Here is a 19,666-nt window from a genome sequence, read left to right as displayed (position 1 = left end):
AAAGGGTGAGACTTACATGTGAACTTGAAGGAAGAGAAGAAACACGGATATAAAAGGAAAAACTCACCAGAAGAAAGAAGGAACTCTCTCTCTCTCCCCGGAAAAAGAGGAGAGAGGGAAGGACACAAGGATCCTTGGACAGCTTCCGAGGACAAAAGTCCTACAACCCGTTCCAATGGAGGGCTTAGCTATTCAAGCAAGGCCCGCCCGTACCAGAATTTCCATGGTCGCCATGATCAAATCGTCCACCTGTGCCCAATGTCATGCCATTCGAGCCCACTCTCTACAAATCATATTGTTAGGGTCCATTGTATACGAGCCCAACGTTACTCTTGGGCCGTTAAATAATTCGTGACTCTACAATATGTATACAATATTTTTACAACAAATTCTAAGTGGCAAGTTGTTATTATTGAGATAAAAAAAGTAATCTCAGTGTTAAGTTTAAATTTGAAGCAATATCAATTAACTACTTATAATTTGTTGCGAAAATGTTGTAAAATGTTATGAATGTATGTTGACTCCCTATTTTGCAACATGTATTTAACCTCACATGGAGGGTAAAAGGTTAATTTCACATTGGAAATATGCATCTTGATTCTGGTCATTAGATTCTTAATCTCATTTCACCAAAATGATCTTGATGTTGTAACGATCAAATCGACTGGTCATGAGCCCTAATCGAACCATTAAATTGAAAGTTATCATCAAATCAAGTTTTAATGCCTGAGATGCACTATCACAAATTGAGTCCGACTATATGTAATTTTGAACAATTGATTTCAATTGGTTATAAGTATAATCAATTTGAGATCGATGATGTGTCATAATTTGATTGGTTAGGACTATATTTTATGGTAGGGTTGCACACATCTAATTAACTAGATAGTTAAATATTAATTATTCAATGAGTAATTTGTGCAATTATCTTTTAATTAGAGTAAATTTAGAACCAATTAAGTTTGAAATGAGAGTGATTGGAGTCATTTAATGTTAATTGGGAACTAATTTAGGGATCTATTAATGTTAATTGTGCTGAAATCATTTTCTAACAAATGACCACTGCTCACTATTTCATCAATATCTCATATTTTGAATCTGTGAATGAAGTTAATTTTCCCAGAAACTAGACATCCGGGGCTTCAATTTGAGCACAAGAATGAGACAATTCTGATCAAAATTGAGTCAGATATGATTTTTCGAAGTTGGCTCTACAGGCTGTTACAGCAGCTACGGAAAAACCGAACTTTGCTTGCTCTTCACTCTCATCCATCTCCACATTTAATGCACCAAATTTCCCCAAAGGCTAAAATGAGATCTAGGTTCATGATTCTTTATCAACCCTCATTAAATAGCATTCCATTCATATTTCCTCCACTACTACTATATAAACCTCTCCTCTTCTTCATTCCAAAAGACACAAAAAATCCTCCTCTCTTCTCTTCTCTTGAGTTCTAGTGAAGTTGAGTAGTCTTGTCATATCTTGGTCTTCCTGAGACTCAAGGTATTGAGTGAGACTCACTCTCCCTCTCCTAACTCTTTTTTTCCTCCACCCTTAGGACCTCCATCAGGAATCCCCTCCTCCATTATATGGATCTTGCATGAAGGTATAATCCCCTTCCCTAACTGTTTGTTTATATTGCCATGATGAGAATTTAATATTAAAGCATGATAATTCCCTTGAATATGTTTGAATGTTCTTAATTGTTTTTATGTGTTCTTCACATATTCTTAGTTGTTCATCACATGTTCATGCATATCACTAGATTTAATCTTAAATCCACATCAAAAATATGAAAAACATGTTTGTTTAGTAATTCTTTCAAATCCTTGAATCTAGGTTATCACTATCCACACACATTCACTAGAGTTTATTTTTCAATCCAAATGTCATGCTTAATAAATTGAATTAGGGTTTATCACATGCACATACATTAAATCTAACATACAAATTGATTGACATATTGGATGATGTAATATGAATGTTGGCCACCATAGTCTAGAAGACCGGTTTCACCGGGCAAGGCGGGTGCCTAACAGCTTCCCACCTTGTAACATAGCCTCTGAGCTTAGATCAAGGGTTAGTAGATCAAATGCTTATCCATGTAATTTTTTTATTTTTAGATTGTAACTAGGAAACAAAGCCATATACTTTATCTTAGATTGTATCTAGGACCAAAACCATGTAATTTTCCTATGATCAATATAAATTCAATTTTAAATTAATAAAATGAGGAATTTTTCATTCATGGTTTTCTTATTTTTCCAATAATTAAATAAGCGGCGACTCCATTGTAAAACCCTTAATCTAAAGGGAAAAATATAATTAGTCGAACCTCTATTTTGAAAGGCAATAACATGACTCCACCCATTCACATGAGTTTGGCCCAACACACCATAAAAACAGGCCAGGGCCGGGGGCGCGGTCTCTTACAGTGGCGACTCCACTGGGGATATTGAGGGCTAAGCTTCAATTAGGTTATGGTGGCCAACCATGTCATTGTTTGTTTATTGCTTTTTGTATATAATATGTCTAATATGTCATTATATTGCATTTCATGCATCATTTGCTTGAATGAAATTTATTTTATTTGTGTGCTAGCCCGGAAGCCCGGTAGTATTAGTCGTGGATTGTGGTCTTCCTAAGACTCACATACCCAGCGGTGAACCTACCACGCACCATGACAAGGATCATCATAGTTATGCCATGATGGTTCATAGGGACAAACTGTACCGTTTGGACCAACGCGGCGCTCTTGGCATCACAAGTTGGGAGGTACGACGTCCTAGCTTGTGGGGACCTTTAACCTACCTTCTACCCATGTTGTAATGACCCATAGAACCTACCTTTAGGTCGTTCCATGTTAATTGCATTGTATTATGCATGTGCTTGGCCGTTGTTTGAACCATGATGAGCCCAAGTCCAACGCTTGAGCCCATCATAATTGTTTGAACCTTGTATGCTATGAATGAACTCAAGCCCAAAGGCTAGTGATTGAACTCTACTTGGTATGGAAACAGAAAATTGTTTCTTGAATCATTCTAAGCCCAATACTTGAGCCCATCAAAGGTGTATTCGCATGATCAACATCAAGGGCCAAAAGTTCACAAGATACATGCCTTCCAAGTGTAAGGTCAAGCCATTTCAAGCAAATACCAAATGATCATATGGTTCAAGCCTTCCAAGTGCAAGCCCAAGCCATTTCATCATAATCAAGGTTCAATCACACCAAGCCTCAAGCATCCTAAATGGACCAAGAAGAAGCAAGTGTCCCAACTTTGCCTCACTCCACATTTGGTTTGCAACATCATGGTTAAGCTTAAAGTTTGTTTGTTTATTCCATGTTTCTATGTTTTTTTTTAATTCAAAAATTTCATGTAGCATTTAATGAGCTTTGTTTGTGTATATATATTAAAAAACAAAAAAACAAAACAAAACAAAAAAAAAAATTCAAAAAAAAATTCAAGATTTCCAAATCTTTCCCAAAAAAAGAGAAAAATTTTCAAATGAAAAAAAGTCTTTGGACTAGGGGCATTGAGCCCTTAAGTCATTTAAAAAAAAAAAAAAAATTCTTTGAACTAGGGGCATTGGACTTCCTAGTGACTTTGTCAAAAAAGGCCCATTTTTTTCTTTCAAAGATTTCAAGATTCCTTAGAAGTCTCCCTTTCAAAATGATACATGAGGATCCCTTGGACAAAACATTTTCTAAATCTTGATGTTTAAAGGCTTGGGCAATCAACTTCTACTAAGGAATGATTAATTTCATTTGATCCATGTAAAGACTTTTGCTACTTGACTTAGAATATAAGAAGATATGGTCTTAAAAGGCAATCAAAAAGAATTCATCCATCGGAAAAGACCAAGAATCCATGCCCTTGATCCAATTTTCAAAAGTCTTTTGTTTCACATCATTAGAGCATTCATACTTTTTCTTTTAAGATGAATTTATTAAAAGAACTTGAATCATTGTGCCTACAAGCAAGCATTACTAGGGAGAGGAGGCCATCTTTGGTTAAACCAAATTATTTCCTATTACCTAGAATTTTCATCATCCATTGCTAGCCCATTTGAGCCTTTAAACACTTAGCCTCTTTTTCACATGAACCCACTAAAATCTAAACCTAGGGTGGGAAAACTCAAAGTATGCATGCTTAAATCTCACATTGAGGAGGAGTCGACGTTGTAGCTTTAAAGCTAATTGATAAAGCTCTCCTAGAAGACATGAAAGACAAGTAGAGAATTCATTAAGCTAAATGAGCTTTCACTTAATCAAGGAAAGAGAAATGAAATTCCATTAATGTGAGAGAAAGCAAAATGTGCATCAAGTTTGAAGAACCTCAAATTCATCATGCCAAGAAGAGTAGAAGGTTCATCCAAAAGAAAGTTCATCAAAAAAAAAAAAAGGAAAAGATTCATCAAGCACAAAAAGGTGCAAGTGCATTGAGGCGAGAAAGAAGTCTAGAAAGTGCATCAAAATGACTGAAAATCTTTAAGCTGAGAAATACAAGGAGGGAAAAAGGTCCCCAAAAGTTCATTCAATCAAGAGATTAAAGACCCAAAAAAGAAAAGAAGCCCGCTAGGCTGAAAACCCAAAAGGGCAGTCTAGGCAAAAGCTAGGCCCAAAAAAAAAAAAAAAAAAAAAAAGCCTGCTAGGCTGAAAACCCAAAAGGGTGGTCTAGGCAAAAGTTAGGGCCAAAGAAAAGAAGAAGAAGAAAAGAAAAAAAAATGGAAAATCCTACCAAGTTGGAAAATTGAGGATGCAAGATGAATTTTACAAGATGAATTTTACAAGATGAAAGTCTAGAGGTATGATTCAAGATGAATGAGCATAAAAACAAATGTTGATACAAGTGACCAATGAAGACTAGTGAGAAGATGACAACAAAGAAATGGGAAAACTCCTCAAATACTTGATTTTTGAGTAATGTATACTTGGGGGAAACATCATAGGGAATTTTGAGCCTTTTATATCTTTCATTTCATAACCCAAACCCGGCCTACATTACAACCCATGAATAAGACCTCCTTGAAGTCTTGCTAATTGTAGGCGCATCTTAAACTCTAGTATTATTTTCTCTTGAATTAAAAAGGAAAAATGCTTAAGATTTTCAAACCCCACTGGATGATATGTTGAAGGACAAAATTTCTCAAATTCTCAAATCCTCAAAATGACTCAAAAGAACTTCCAAACTTGGAGCACTCTTCTTGTTTGCACCCAACAATGTGATTCATAAATATTATCACATTTCATTTCTTGATTGCCTTTGGAGACTTAATCTGACAATGTTCAAAAGGATTAAGCAAATTTGATTACATGAGTTTAATGATCTTGATCCTTCCTAATCAAAGAGATTTGTTTGATTCTTAAACACTTTGATTTGCCAAAATGGTTGTTCAAAGGATCACCTCTTGTTCCCAAAAAAAAAAAAAAAAGGAAGAAGAAGAAGAAGAAAGAAAGAGAAATCTCATTTCAAAAAAAAAAAAAATCATTCTTTTTCAAAATCCAGTTCTCTTGAACTACGTCTTGACCTAATCCTCTATGAGAGAGGTACGTGGGCAGCCTTGCAGAGGCCCGGTCCCATTCATCCAAACAACCTTGGAGAACAAAGTCAAAACAATGTGACAAAATTGTTTGGGTGCATGTTAGGTTAAACCCATTTGTTTGCATTAAGCATGTTTAAACTTGGTGCGTTAGCCTATTTATATTGTGTGCAAGTTTTCAGGATAATTGGTTTCTAACAAGCTAGAGAAAGAAAGCCTTTTTGTAGGAACCAAGGATGGCGGACCATGATCTTCTTTCATGTTCCCCAATGGTCACAACATCAAATGAATTCAGCTTCAATCTAAGCATGGATTATGCCCCAAACTAGGGGCATTGGGAATTAAGCAAGGACTTATCTAGCAATCTGCATCAACTCCAGCCAAAGTTATTCTCATTCAAAGGATAGGTTTTTCAAAAAAAATAATCATGAATAAATCTTCATCTCTTTTACTCCATCTTCATCTTCATCTTCTTCACTTTTTGATAATGAACAAATCTTCAAATCTCCAAAAAAAAAAAAAAAAGATTTCCATATCTTTCAAAAAAAAAATAATAATAAAGAGAGAAGAAAAGAAAAGAGAGAATTTTCAAAAAGCCTTAGGACTAGGGGCATTGGGCTCATACTTCTTAGGTTGCTTTCCAAAAAAAAAAAAAAAATTCATCAATCAAAATTTTCAATTCCTTCAAAAAATTCAAGTTTTCCAAATTCAAAAAAAAAAAAAAAAAAAAAAAAAAAAAAAAAAAATCTTCTTCAGGAACAGAAAGCTATCATCCTCTTCCATATTCTCCAATGGTGCAACATCAAGTCAATTGTCCACCCTCAGCATTCATCGAAGCATGGAATATGTCCCAAACTAGGGGCATTGGCCAGGTATGTCAAATTTTCAATGAATAATTCTGTTACTAACTGGAAATATTTATTTTGCAGGTATTAGGGTAAAAGGCCCACACACATCGATATGAATAATACCTTCCAATTCCATCGGACCTCTGGGAAGCATGTCCAAAATTCAATTTCAATGGACCTCTGGGAAGCACGTCCAACCTTCAAACCATTAGACCTCTGGGAAGCACGTCCAAAACTTCAATACATTGGACCTCTGGGAAGCACGTCCAAAACTTCAATCCATCGGACCTTTGGGAAGCATGTCCAAAATTCAATTTCAATGGACCTCTGGGAAGCACGTCCAAAATTCAATCCATCAGACCTCTGGGAAGCACGTCCAAATTCAATCCATCGGACCTCTGGGAAGCATGTCCAAAACTTCAATCCATCGGACCTCTGGGAAGCACGTCCAAATTCAAACCATCGGACCTCTGGGAAGCACATCCAAAACTTCAATTCATCGAACCTCTGGGAAGCACTTCCAAATTCAATTTCAATGGACCTCTGGGAAGCATTCCAAACTTCAATCCATTGGACCTCTGGGAAGCATGTCCAAATTCAATGGACCTCTGGGAAGCACGTCCAAAATTCAATTTCAATGGACCTCTGGGAAGCACGTTCAAAATTTCAATCCATCGGATCTCTGGGAAGCACGTCCAAAATTCAATTTCAATGGACCTCTGGAAAGCACATCCAAAATTCAATCCATCGGACCTCTGGGAAGCATGTCCAAAGCTTTAATCCATCGGACCTCTGGGAAGCACGTCCAAAACTTCAATCCAATGGACCTCTGGGAAGCACGTCCAAATTCAATTTCAACGGACCTCTAGGAAGCATGTCCAAACTTCAATCCATTGGACCTTTGGGAAGCACGTCCAAACTTCAAACCATTGGACCTCTAGGAAGCACGTCCAAAATTCAATTTCAATGGACCTCTGGGAAGCATGTCCAAAATCAAACCATCGGACCTCTGGGAAGCACGTCCAAAATCAAACCATGGAACCTCTGGGAAGCACGTCCAAATTTCAAATCCATCGGACCTCTGGGAAGCACGTCCAAATTTCAAATCCATGGACCTCTAGGAAGCACGTCCAAAACTTCAAATCCATCAGACCACAGGTAAGCATGTCTTGTACTCATTTTTTTCAAAAAAAAAGGGGGGGGGGGGGGGGGGAGGCTGCATGTATGAACTACATTTAGACCTGATCCTCCCACTAAGAGGTACGTAGGCAATCTCCCTCAAGATTCGGTCCACATTTTGATCCAAAACATGACCGTCTGCATTTTTATTTACATGCATCATACATTCACCACGGTTAAATACTAGTTGCAAAGTTAGGTGTCTCTTTCATACATTGACATTCACTTTTCAAGCTCTGCCAATGAGGGGCATTCTATTGACACCCTATTTTGCAACCAGTATTTAACCTCACATGGAGGGTAAAAGGTTACTTTCACATTGGAAATATGCATCTTGATTCTGGTCATTAGATCCTTAATCTCATTTCACCAAAATGATCTTGATGTTGTAACGATCAAATCGACTGGTCATGAGCCCTAATCGGACCATTAGATTGAAAGTTATCATCAAATCAAGTTTTAATGCCTGAGATGCACTATCACAAATTGAGTCCGACTATATGTGATTTTGAACAATTGATTTTAATTGGTTATAAGTATAATCAATTTGAGATCGATGATGTGTCATAATTTGATTGGTTAGGACTAAATTTTATGGTAGGGTTGCACACATCTAATTAACTAGATAGTTAAACATTAATTATTAAATGAGTAATTTGTGCAATTATCTTTTAATTAAAGTAAATTTAGAACCAATTAAGTCTGAAATGAGAGTGATTGGAGCCATTTAATGTTAATTGGGAACTAATTTAGGGACCTATTAATATTAATTGTGCTGAAACCATTTTCTAACAAATGACCACTACTCACTATTTCATCAATATCTCATATTTTGAATCTCTGAATGAAGTTAATTTTCCCAGAAACTAGAAATCCGGGGCTTCAATTTGAGTACAAGAATGAGACAATTCCGATCAAAATTGAGTCAGATATGATTTTTCGAAGTTGGATCTACAAGCTGTTACAACAGGTACGGGAAAACCGAACTTTGCTTGTTCCTCACTCTCATCCATCTCCACATTTAATGCACCAAATTTCCCCAAAGGCTAAAATGAGGTCTAGGTTCATGATTCTTTGTCAACCCTCATTAAATGACCTTCCATTTATATTTCCTCTACCACTACTATATAAACCCCTCCTCTCCTTCATTCCGAAAGACACAAAAAATTCCCCTCTCTTCTCTTCTCTTGAGTTCTAGTGAAATTGAGTAGTCTTGTCATATCTTGGTCTTCCTGAGACTCAAGGTATTGAGTGAGACTCACTCTCCCTCTCCTAGCTCTTCTTTTTCTCCACCCTTAGGACGTCCATCAAAAATCCCCTCCTCCATTATATGGATCTTGCATGAAGGTATAATCTCATTCCCTAACTGTTTGTTTATATTGCCATGATGAGAATTTAAGATTAAAGCATGATAATTCCCTTGAATATGTTTGAATGCTCTTAATTGTTCTTATGTGTTCTTCACATGTTCTTAATTGTTCATCACATGTTCATGCATATCACTAGATTTAATCTTAAATCCACATCAAAAATATGAAAAACATATTTGTTTAGTAATTCTTTCAAATCCTTGAATCTAGGTTATCACTATCCACACACATTCACTAGAGTTTATTTTTCAATCCAAATGTCATGCTTAATAAATTGAATTAGGGTTTATCACATGCACACACATTAAATCCAACATACAAATTGATTGACATATTGGATGATGTGATATGAATGTTGGCCACCATAGTCTAGAAGACCGGTTTCACCAGGCAAGGCGGGTGCCTAACACCTTCCCACCTTGTAACATAGCCTCCGAGCTTAGATCAAGGGTTAGTAGATCAAATACTTATCCATATAATTTTTTATTTTTAGATTGTAACTAGGAAACAAAGCCATATACTTTATCTTAGATTATATCTAGGACCAAAGCCATGTAATTTTCCTATGATCAATGTAAATTCAATTTCAAATTAATAAAATGAGGAATTTTTCATTCATGGTTTTCTTATTTTTCCAATAATTAAATAAGTGGTGACTCCATTATAAAACCCTTAATCTAAAGGGAAAAATATAACTAGTCGAACCTCCATTTTGAGAGAGAATAAGACGACTCCACCCATTCACATGGGTTTGACCCAACACATCATAAAAACGGGCCGGGGGTGCGGTCTCTCACAGTTGTGTAAAGACTAAAGATTTGCTTTTGCTAGAGGCATTGATGAGAACTTTCTTTCAGAATCCATGACTATTGGATTTCATTTAGATGAACCAGCAAGTAGCCTTTTTGTAGATTATAATAATTAATTATCAGCCTAGTGAGGTTGGAATGATTTTTTTTTTTAAATAAAAAAGGATATGTCTTAAACCTTGTCTGGTTTAAGAAGCATAAATTATAATTTGACGATTTGTACTTTGATACATTTGCAATTCCTTTCTACGCTTTCCAAGTATTTGTGGGATGGAGATATTTGAGTAATTAGGTACTTGGGTTGGTGGAGAATCCAGATATGGATTATTGGAGGTAATGTGCAAAACAGCAATGCAAAAGAATTGTATATAGTTAGTTAGGCAACGTTTGAAACAATAAAGGAAAGTAGCATCTTGAGTTTTAGAAACTCGAGATCCATATTAGAAAAAGACCCCATAGATCTCGAGTCTTTAAGACTCGAGTTTCATGCGAAAAAAATTTCACCTATAGTGGCGTTTTTAAGCCTTTCAGTGACGTTTTAAAGCCCTATAGCGGCGTTTTCCTGGAAATTTTTTTTTCTTAAGGACAGATTTATGGAGTCCTATAGTGGCGTTTTTAAGCCCTATAGTGACGTTTTATAGACCTATAGTGGCGTTTTTATTCAATTTATGGAAATCGAGTCTTTAAAACTCGATTTTCAGCTTAATTTTTTCCCACTTTAAACTAATCCACATACAAATCGAGACTTAAAAACTCGATTTTTATCATGGAACTCGAGTTTTAGACACTCGAGATGCTAGTTTTCAATATTGTTTTGAAATATGACAATTAACTAAATTTTTTAATATTTATTGTTATTTAGAAAAAAAATTATGGATTATTGAGTTGTTATGGAGGACTTGCCATGGTGGATGGAAGCAAAGGCAAGATGTAAGTTTGGAATGTGGCTGAACAGCTTTGCAAGGATTTTAAGGGTCAAGAAGCGTGGAGGCTTGGACACCAACGAAGAGACCTAGGAGGACACAGATAGACTTACCTGTAGGACTTAATCACCACTGATCTATTGTTTGTTTTTTTTTTTTTTTTTTTTTTTTTTTTTTAAATGAATGTTTTAAGGCTTTTTAAAATCTTAATAAATTCTTTATCTAAAATATGATCTGTTAGTTTTTTTTTTTTAATTGCTGATGTGGCACTGTGCCAAATCAATTAAAAAGATGTCATATCATTATTCTATTAGCCACATAAACAATAATACTAATGGCAGTTAATAAAGGACTAACAATGCTCATTATTGAAACTTAAGGGACTAATAGAACTCATTTAAAACTTAAAGGACCAATTGCGCTCACAAGGTAAATTTCAGGAACTAGTAGTGTAGTTTTGCCTACATTGTTTGTTGCCAATTAAAAGCATTAATTAATGCATTATAGGGACTTAGGAAGTTCACTTTTTTCAAAGGACAATGACTACGAAATATGAATCGATCAAACTTGCATTGATAACAACTTCGGATTGTTAGGCCTAAAATTTGATTGGATATTAATTGAGTGTTATGTTGGTATGTGATAAGTCCTTGAGTAGTGTGGAAAACTTTAATGTAGGGACAATTTTTTCTTTGGTCATTACTCATTATAGGGACAACTTTAATATCCATTAAAGGACCAAAGAAAAATTAATAACAAATCCAAGGGCACAATAATTTTCATAAATTTTTTTTCACTAAATGTCAATGTGGTCTATTGTGAGTTGGGGACCGACATAACTGAAAATGAAGGGAATTATGTCCCTCTTGAGATTTAAAATATTTTCAAACAACATATATACATATAAATTTTAAAGGGCAGAGATTTGCTACATACTTAGCTACAGCACTTGTTGCATATTGCCATACATGTCAACATATTAGAGCAACACCTATCAAGTGCCAATTTAATGAAAACTTCCGTTAACCCTTAACCTTAACTTTTCACTCACACACTCTCTCCCTATCACATGCACAGGTAAAACCAAAAGAATAAGTAAAATCCCTCTCTCTCTCTCTCTCTCTCTCTCTCTCTCTCTCTCTCCTCTTCCTCTGATATTCTCAGATTACCCACCTTTAAACCTATAAAAAAAAAACCACCACCACCACCACCACATGCTCCGGCCGTAGATCTCACCTGATTGTGTCTCTGTCAATCCCACCCATCCACCCCATGTCTCCTCCATTCCACCACTTCACCCCTTTCCCTCTCTGTCGGTCGCCCCCCTCCCCCTTTCCTCTCTCACTCCGCTGGTGCCACCCCCAATCCCTTTATCTCTCCTTGCCATTCCCATCCCCTACCTGCCTCTTATTTTCATGACATTGTCCCCAACAGTGGCAAAGACAACAACTCCCAAATTTCCAAGTTTGTTTTTCATTAAAGTTAATTATTTCCTAAAATTTGTAAAACAAATTTCTGTTTTTTTTTTTTTTTTTAGATTGTAATTATTTTTGAAGTTTGAATATTTGTCTTGATGGGTGGGGTTGATGTAGACATGGTCAAGTGGGATTGCCAGCCTGAGCATGTGGTGGTGGTGGTTTGATGAGTTTAATGGTGGCTTAAGGGGGTGGCTATCTGAGAAGAATGGAGGAGGAGGAGGAGGAGGAGAGAGAGAGAGAGAGATTTGTATTTTGATTTGTTTTGTGGATGGGTATCTAAGAAGTGAGAAGAATGGAAGAGGAGGAGGAGGAGGAAGAAGAAGAAGAAGTAGAAGAGAGAGAGAGAGAGAGAGAGGGAGAGAGAGAGAGAGAGAGAGAGAGAGAGTGAGGGAGAGAGAGAGAGAGAGAGAGAGAGAGAGAGAGAGAGAGAGAGTGTGAGAGAACGTTAAGGTTAAGGGCTAATACAAGTTTTTGTTAAATTGGCACTTGACAGATGTCCCTCTAATATTTTGACACATATGCCAATATGCAACACTTGCTACAACTAAGTATTCAGCAAATCCTTGCCCAATTTTAAAAGTTTAAATCTAAAGTATTTATTATCTCATTCTCTCAAATCTCTAAGGAAATATATTTTACTATAAGTTTGTGGCTAAACGAGTGTGACTATCATGTATTTAAGAACTTGATTTTTTTTTTTTGGTCATATAATTACTCTAGCTGTGTCACTTTGTATTTGGATTTTTTTCAATATACAAATGATTTATAGTTGTGTGTACATTTTGGCTTTTTATTGTTTGGGATGCAAAATTAAAAGTTATGGACTTTTGAGTTTAGATGTTATCATATTCAATAATTGTTTTCTCACACTCTTTAATGTATACTTCATACATACATATAACATCCATAATTTCATACTCAATATTCACATTTTTTTTAATAATGTCCACATTTAAAACGTGAAATAGGTAATGTGTAAAATGATATACAATAAGTATGTGTGAATCATTGTCCTATCATATCGTTTGCCTTCATCTGAAGGATTGCTTCAATGCCTATTTCAATAAAAATTTTGAGTGTGTATTTGGGAGAGTATATGTTTACTTGGCAATCGTACAAGAACTAATACCTATTGGTATCAACCTTTGATGTGCATTGATAATAGTTTAATTTTGCATATTTATATCATTGTTTGAAAGTATTATCATACTTCTTTTGAGTTAATTCATGCATTTCATATTTGGTTTTGGAATAATGTTAAATAATCAATTTTGTGCTTAACTGAATTTTATTGCATGAATTTGTCTTTTGTAGGAGAATGGAATTAAATAAGTGGATTTGTGCAAAGAATAAAGCTAATGGACTTTAATTTTACAAGGGCCATAATGAAGTTAAAGAAGACTAACCCAATTAAATTTAAGTTCAATTGGAATAAGGAATCAAAGGAAATTTGCATCAAATCCAAGTTCAATTCGGATTAGGATTCCATACTGCACATCAGTTAGTATTTTTAGCATAACTTTCGGCTCAAAAGTCCAATTGCAATGATTCAAGTTGGGCTGGAACGTTAACTTAAAGGGTTACAACTTAGTAGTTTTCCAAAAGTCCGAATTCAGAAGTTAAATGGGCCAAAATTGTCGGTTAAAAGAAGCCTAAAAATCTGGAATTTTCTCCAAACGGATTCTTTGACCTATTTAAAGGCTCTTTAGAGGAAAATTCAGGAAGGTGAGTGCTAGGGCTGAGGGCTGAATGCATAGAGAGCTGCAGCTATGGCTACTTCTTTGGTTTTCTTCCATGACAATTAGTTTTATTTTATTTTTCTAGTTTAATGTTTAGTATTTTATTCTTGTGTTTTCTTTCAATTACTATGAGTAGCTAAATTTATAATTAGGGTTGAGGATGAAACCTTGTTAAGGATTATCAGTAATATTTATGTGATTTGATTTTTCTCACAATAGTTGTTCTTTAATGATTTAAATTGTTTTTGCTTCATATCAATTGACTAAGATGAGATTCTAGATATGAGTTCAATCATATTTTTTCTCATGATTTAGGATTTGTCTTAATTAATTGAATGCTTGGTTTATTAATTCTTGATTATAAAATTGGATATCACTTGTGATTTGTCTGTCAATGGATACAATTTATGATTTGATTTTTAGAATTGGATATATATATATTGTGATTTGTTTGGCTATAAATACAATTGATGATTTGATTTTATACTTAAGAAGCGAAGAAGAACATGCTTTAGATATTTAAGTAGAAGTTTTAATGATAATATTTTTCATGATAGCAAGATTGATTTTTAGATTATCATGTAGTGAGTTGGGAAAAATTAATGATCATAAATATATGCTGATATGACTTACAAGGCGGATTCCAAAACCTTAATTCCTTTCTCTTGATTGTTTACATCTTTTTATTGCTTTATATCTTTTACTTAGTTTAACCATTTGCTTAATTTTATTATTTGCTTAGTTTATTTAATCTCAGAAAAACCAATTTTTATTAAATAAAATAGGATTAATTTGGTTAGGGTTTAATTAATTTTCCTACGTTCATTCAAGTCCCTATGGGTTCGACCTCGTTCTTGTGAAATTATACTTCGGTACGGTTCGTATACTTGTGAGTACTTTAAAATTTCACAACAACCTTACCACTCACCACATAATATTTTGGACTACTCTAGAGTCCTCTCTTGATTTGGCTTCAAACACTAGAATTCTCCAAATCCACATGCAACATAAGAGTCTTAAGCTAGGTGATCTCTCTTGTAATGTCAAGTTATGTTTTGTCTATATGGATTAAAAATTTGTTGAGTAAATTTAGATCCTGGTTGTTATTTATTATGCGAATTAGCCACTCATGAAATTTCACACCCTTCACATAAAATTGTCACTCATGATATATCTCAAGTATGTAAATTTATGTAAAATTTTTGGCACCTATAGAGTTATTGTATAAGCTAAGGCTAACAAACACACACACAAAACAAAACAAAAACCTCAACAAGTGAGTTCCTTACATGATTATATACTTTTGTATATCATCAATTAATTTTGGAACATATTTTGCGAATTTCACCAGCATTGCCTATCTTTACCCCAATGTTACTCATTTTAATCATGGACTTCCCAAATTCCAAATTAAAGTTGAGACCCATCAAGAAGCGCTGGACAATGGTTTTTGTTGAAGCATCAGTCCACAACATTTGATCAGACTCAAGGATCCCTCGCCCATTTCTCAAATTTGTAAAATAAGAGGTGTCAAACCTATTAGGGCTACCAGTATCCAATGCAACTCGCTTTGAATCATCTCCATTTTGTGGGCAGAGTGCTCGTAGTTGAGGAAGGAATGATGGATCAATAGATGGGTCCACAGCACCATTCCCTACTTTAGTGAAATTGTACATTCTGTATTGGAAGAACCGGCAAGCTGAAGTACCTATGGTGTGTCCTCCTATTAGAATTAAATGACAGAAAAAAAAAAAATGTTAGGTCATGTTGAAGTATTTGAAGAAACAAAAAAACAATTGTAATGAGGGTCCATAGCATAAAACTGTAAAGGGCATATCTCTCTCACTCTCGTGTCATTTTTGTTTTCTTTTTTAATGATTGATTATCGCTATATTGATGCTTATTTTAATATATTTTGTTCACCATCAGTCCAAAAATTGGAAAAAGTGAGGAAGATAATTTAACACTTATCTCACTAATTAAGTGAGAAAGCACTCCGCAATGGGTACCACGGCTCAAAATGGAAGTTTTTTGTCTTCTTCTTTAAGACAAAAACTAAGAGATTCGTGTTACTAGACTAGTCCCTCATAAGTAAAGCTCAAATATAGTCTGTTAGTTACTCATTGCTAAACAATATTACTCTCATAACAAAGGGATCTAACTGTGCAGTCAGTAGTATGAAATCCTAGAGGCTTTATATATATATATATATACACACACTACAAAAGATTTACAAATTAAGGTAACAAAAATAAAATTGAGATAATTTTAATAAATATATAATAAATGAATGTTTAAATTACTTCTTTTTTTTTTTTTCTTTTTTTTTTTTGGTTATTATGGTAACATGTCAATTTGTAAAATTTATGTACTAAAATTTGTAGTGTCTCTATCATTGTCTCGTGTGTGATATTTTGGTTTTCTTTTTCAACTTATTGATTGTTTTCTCATTACCGACAACAATCATGGTTTCATTGTTTAGATGCGCTTCTCTCACTCACTTTCATTACAAAACGTCAAAACCTTGCCAACTTGAGTTAAAGAAATATTACCAACGAGGGCCACAAGATCTTGAGTATTGAGACCCAAAGCAGAAAACTTTTGCTTTTGCACATCGACGGAGTCAGTGAATGCTGGCAAATTGGCAGTATCAGATGCCAATGAAACCCTCCCATCTCTGCGTCCTAAGGGAACAACCCAACTAGGTCCATTTGTCTGCATCATTAGTCCCAAAGGAGGATTAATTATTAACCAAACTCTTTAAAGAACAGATAACAAACACTACACAGAAATACAAATTCATACAACATTCTATTTTAATAAAGTTTTTCTCCAAATCAATCAGGACCGATTAACATATTTGCTTATAAAACCATTCACGTATATCATTTAAACAAATCGCATAATCTATTAATAGGTCATGTAACTAAATGCACACATAAATGATTTTATCAATTGCCAGTTGGTTAGAGGAATTTACTTCCATGCTAGTTTGAAAGTAAATTTTTTCCGTGTGATAATTACCAGAACAACAGAATCACGGGCAGCAAGGGCAAGAATATCAGCACAAGAGACAATGCCTGGGCATGCAGCTTCAAGTTGTGTCTTGGCATCATCAATAACTTCATATCCTCTCAGTAATAGGTTAGGACCAGCTGTTCTTTCAGTGTTAGACCCTGAAATAAGAATAGAGGCATCACAACCCTGCACAAAACAGTCATGAAAAAGCATCCTCAACAATCCAGGTGCCACAGTGGGATCAGAACTGAAATGAGATTGAACTGTTGAACGAACAATGGATTCAACTCGAGGACACGCAGCAGAATAAAATCCAACTCTTGTGCCTTGGCCATGCACCAAGGAAGCACTCAAGGCAAGCAAGAAAAACGTAAACAAAATCAATATATGGCTGAAATGTCCACTCGCCATTATGACTAAAGAAAAATGACAGCAAGAGAAAGAAAATGAAACTACTCGACTAACTACTAGTCAATTCAATTCTTGAGAGAAGTATTTTTGAATTGTTAAAGAAATTGCTTGTAAGCCAGAGTTATATATAGGCAAGAGTGAAGTCAATTTTTTGTAATAAGTAAACAAAGATGGCTATTCAAATTGAAATGATTCCAAAAAATTAGATAATGTATGGCCCAGCTTGTAGCTGGCTTCAAGAGTTTGTCCCCCCAATCATTTCCATAGTTTGCATGGCGGGCCTGACGCAATAGTGTTTCAACTTTCACGTGAACACGAGGCAGAGTTTTTTTGTCTTATAATTACTTAATAATATCCATTTATAATTTAACCCCGCCAACACTGTTGAAAAAGTGATCGAACAAGTCACCGTATAGGTTGTTTCCGTGAAAGAAAGAAGGAAAGATATACCAATCAGTAAATAAATGTTTAGGGGAAAGTACTAAAAAAAAAAAAAAAAAAGGCTAAAATTGGAAATTAACATTATTTGTCAAACAATATGATTAGTAGGCACTGTTTTCAAACTATATATATTACTAACATCTTGAGTCTTAAAGACTCGATTTAGACCTATAAATCGAGTCTCAAACTCGGTTTCCATGGTCTGATCACGTTTGATGTGGTGTTTTTTCACATGGCGTCCATCAGGAAATCGAGTCTCTAAAACTTGATTTATAAGTCGACCCTTTAAGCATCAATTTGTGCGTGCTAGCAAACAAAACAAAACACTTCACATTTAATATTATTCAAACATTATCAGTGCATTGGAGGGCACGTAACAAATTTTGTTTTGAGGACTTCCAGCACCTAAAGCTATCCTTCGCGAGGCTACGTCATTTCTGCATGAATATCAAACGTTAGTGGCAAACCAACGGACACATTAGCTGTTTGAAGGGATGGGTGTAATGATGATATTCATTTTTTTTTTCTTTGTCTTGGGTGTCAGGCTAGTATGTATAGCCCTGGAGCACATCAAGACCCTTACTTACACCTTTGTACTTATATTTCATTATTTTAATTCAAATTCTACCTTTTTAGTAAAAAAAAAAATTAAAACATTATACAGCACAAATCAATGCACAATTATGTCTCTTTTCTCCCAACCATTTAGACATCTCTCCTCACCTCAGTCCTCTCTCCCTTCTTTCACTATGTCTGCTCTCTCTTCTTTCGGGAGCACAGACCAAAGATGCTAGGTTGCTAGGTGGCGGCGACGATGACGTGGATAGGTGGTGGTTTCGACTACGAACTGTAGAAACCCAGCCATTGAGTCGATTTAGTTCATCGATTTGGTGGTGGTGGGGTTGTTGTGGAGGCGACGACGGTTGATTTTGGTTGCTGGTTAGTCAGTCATGTGCTCACAACTGTGGATCTGCGAGTTGGGTGTTTTGGGTCGGCGGTATATATGGGTGTTTGGGCTGTGTGCGACGGTCACGGTGGGTTGGATTTTGGGGTTCGTTTGTCACGGTGGTTGTTGGTGTTTTGGTTGTGAATGGGTTTTCGTGGGTTGCGATCATTGAGTTTGTGGGTTGCTTATGGTAGCATTGAGATCGGTGATTGTTTTGTTTTGTGTGGATGCGATGGTTGTTGGTGTTTTTGCGGTGGTTGCGGTCACCATTGGTTGTTAATGTGAGAGAAGTAGAGGGACGAGAGAAAAGAGAGGCCGAGAGATGTTTTTAATCTTATCTTAAAATTTTTTTTTTTTCCTAAACATAGAATGGTGTTCTTTTTAAAAAGTCGGCTTATAAATCAAGTCTTAGAGACTCGATTTCCAAGTGGACGCCCCATGGAGAAAACGCCACATCAGATATGATCAGACCATGGAAACCGAGTCTTTGAGACTCGATTTATAGGCCCTAAATCGAGCCTTTTAAACTCGAGATGTTAGTAATATATACAGTTTGAAAACAATGCCTACTAATTATATTGTTTGGCAAACAGTGTTAATTTCCAATTTTGGCCCAAAAAAAAAAAAAAAAGCTCAGTTTTTGTATTTCACGCATTTAACTCTAGACTTTTAAATGAAATATTTTAAACCCTACACTTTCTTTCTTGAGAAAAAAAAAAAAAAAACCCTACACTTTCATAAATCATATGTGTACATCTCCTGATAGGGATGACAAATTTGCCCCACCCCTCTCTGCTTCGCCCCACGCGGGTTTCACCTCCCCTCCACCCCCTAGCAAAGGTGGTGGGATGAGGATAGGACGAGATTTTAGCCCTATAATATAGAATGGGGCGGGGATGGGTTTAGATATTTTAGACCTAACTCGTCCTACCCCGCTCCATTCCTACCCCGCCCAATCCCGC

General features: G+C 35.5%; 1 protein-coding gene across 1 annotated transcript; it reads right to left on the bottom strand.

Moving 5' to 3' along the window:
- Nucleotides 1-15,145: 15,145 nt before the first annotated feature.
- On the bottom strand, nucleotides 15,146-17,420 carry LOC126705543 (cationic peroxidase 2-like). Its single transcript, XM_050404597.1, has 3 exons — nucleotides 16,913-17,420; nucleotides 16,441-16,603; nucleotides 15,146-15,611 (listed from the first exon to the last, which is right to left on the bottom strand). The coding sequence occupies exons 1-3, from the start codon at nucleotides 17,315-17,317 to the stop codon at nucleotides 15,202-15,204; spliced, it is 978 nt and encodes a 325-aa protein (XP_050260554.1). The 5' UTR covers nucleotides 17,318-17,420; the 3' UTR covers nucleotides 15,146-15,201.
- Between the last annotated feature and the right edge of the window lie 2,246 nt (nucleotides 17,421-19,666).

This window comes from Quercus robur, chromosome 11 (assembly GCF_932294415.1).
Source record: "Quercus robur chromosome 11, dhQueRobu3.1, whole genome shotgun sequence".
NCBI classification, from domain to species: Eukaryota; Viridiplantae; Streptophyta; class Magnoliopsida; order Fagales; family Fagaceae; genus Quercus; species Quercus robur.
The sequence above is the reverse complement of the archived record's forward strand: the minus strand, read 5'-3'. Positions and strand labels throughout refer to the sequence as shown.